Consider the following 1,240-nt stretch of genomic DNA (forward strand, 5'->3'; position numbering starts at 1 on the left):
TAAGTAAGTAAGTGGGTAAGTGTAAGTAAGTAAGTGGGTGGCATCTTCATGCGAGAGGAACCAAAAATAACAACTTATTTATTTTATTTTAATGACCAAGCTGTGTCTCACTATGAGATGCATCAAAATAAATAACTGGTTTTATAAATCTAAACAGTTAATCACAGATTCCACCTAACGACGGTAGAACATTGTCTGACTCAGCGTTTACCTTCCTCTGCATCCTGGACAAGTTCTGTCTCTCTTTGTTGGTCATGAACTTCTTCTTTGGGGCCGTGGACTCCAAGTCCTTCTTCATCTCCACCTCCTTGATCCTCAGGCTGAGCAGAGTCCGCAGCACCTGAGGAGGACGAGGCGTGAGTCCTGAGGTAAACCCCACCAGACGAGGGGTTCAGGTGATTCTGATTCGTTACCTCGGGTCTGACGTTGTAGTTCAGGCTCTTTATGAAGCCGGAGATGACGCGCACAGTGGCCAGAGAGGCTCCGCCCACTTTATCCAGATGGAAGAGCTTCCTAATTGCATCACAGCACATGAGAGACACCTGCAACATACAGATGAGCTTGAATGCAACACAAATCACACCCATGAACACTTCACAAAATAAAGTACAGACATCTCAACATACATGTGTGTTTGAGCTAACCTACCTGAGCTAACATACATGAGCTGACCTAACATGCTAACCTATATAAATTTACCTAGCCAAACAAACCTACAGTACCTGAGCTGACCCATCCCAGCTCAGGTGGATCAGCTCAAACCCAGGGATGTCTCACCTTCTTTGTGGGGTCATTCATCAGCGGGACCACCATGACGATGATGTTGTTGTGGAAGTTGAAGTGCGGCAGAGCAAGCAGCAGCTCACACAGGCAGCGGATGGCGACCTCAGCAAGACCACGGTACGCCTGGAAACCCACGGCCTGACTGCGCTTCTTCTTCTTCTGCTTCCAGTCTGAGGACGGAAGTGAGCTGTGAGTCCATGTGTGTGTGTGTGTGTGTGTGTCAGGGATCAGTTGTGTTGCTGTGTGCAGCCTACCTTTGATGATCTGCTCCAGGTCCTCCAAGAAGAACTTGTACTGACTCACTAAACCTTCTTCGAACTCTCTGAGCTGATGAGTGTCCTTCTTCACCTGCAGCAGGAAGAGATGAGCACAGAGACTGTTCGGTCGAAAGACGTCTGACGCTAGACACACACACACACACACACACACACACACACACACACACACACACACACAC

General features: G+C 48.1%; 1 protein-coding gene across 1 annotated transcript in view; it reads right to left on the minus strand.

Annotated features, from left to right (window-relative positions):
- noc3l (NOC3-like DNA replication regulator) overlaps positions 1-1,240 on the minus strand; it is a 13,685-nt gene that overhangs the window by 7,516 nt on the left and 4,929 nt on the right. The window contains exons 8-11 of the mRNA XM_014023318.1: positions 1,038-1,131; positions 778-953; positions 414-542; positions 212-340 (exon numbers count right to left, since the gene is read on the minus strand). Of these exons, the coding sequence (XP_013878772.1) occupies positions 212-340; positions 414-542; positions 778-953; positions 1,038-1,131 (528 nt within the window). The remainder of the gene's footprint in view (positions 1-211; positions 341-413; positions 543-777; positions 954-1,037; positions 1,132-1,240) is intronic.

Source organism: Austrofundulus limnaeus, unplaced genomic scaffold (genome assembly GCF_001266775.1).
Source record: "Austrofundulus limnaeus strain Quisiro unplaced genomic scaffold, Austrofundulus_limnaeus-1.0 Scaffold364, whole genome shotgun sequence".
NCBI lineage: Eukaryota > Metazoa > Chordata > Actinopteri > Cyprinodontiformes > Rivulidae > Austrofundulus > Austrofundulus limnaeus.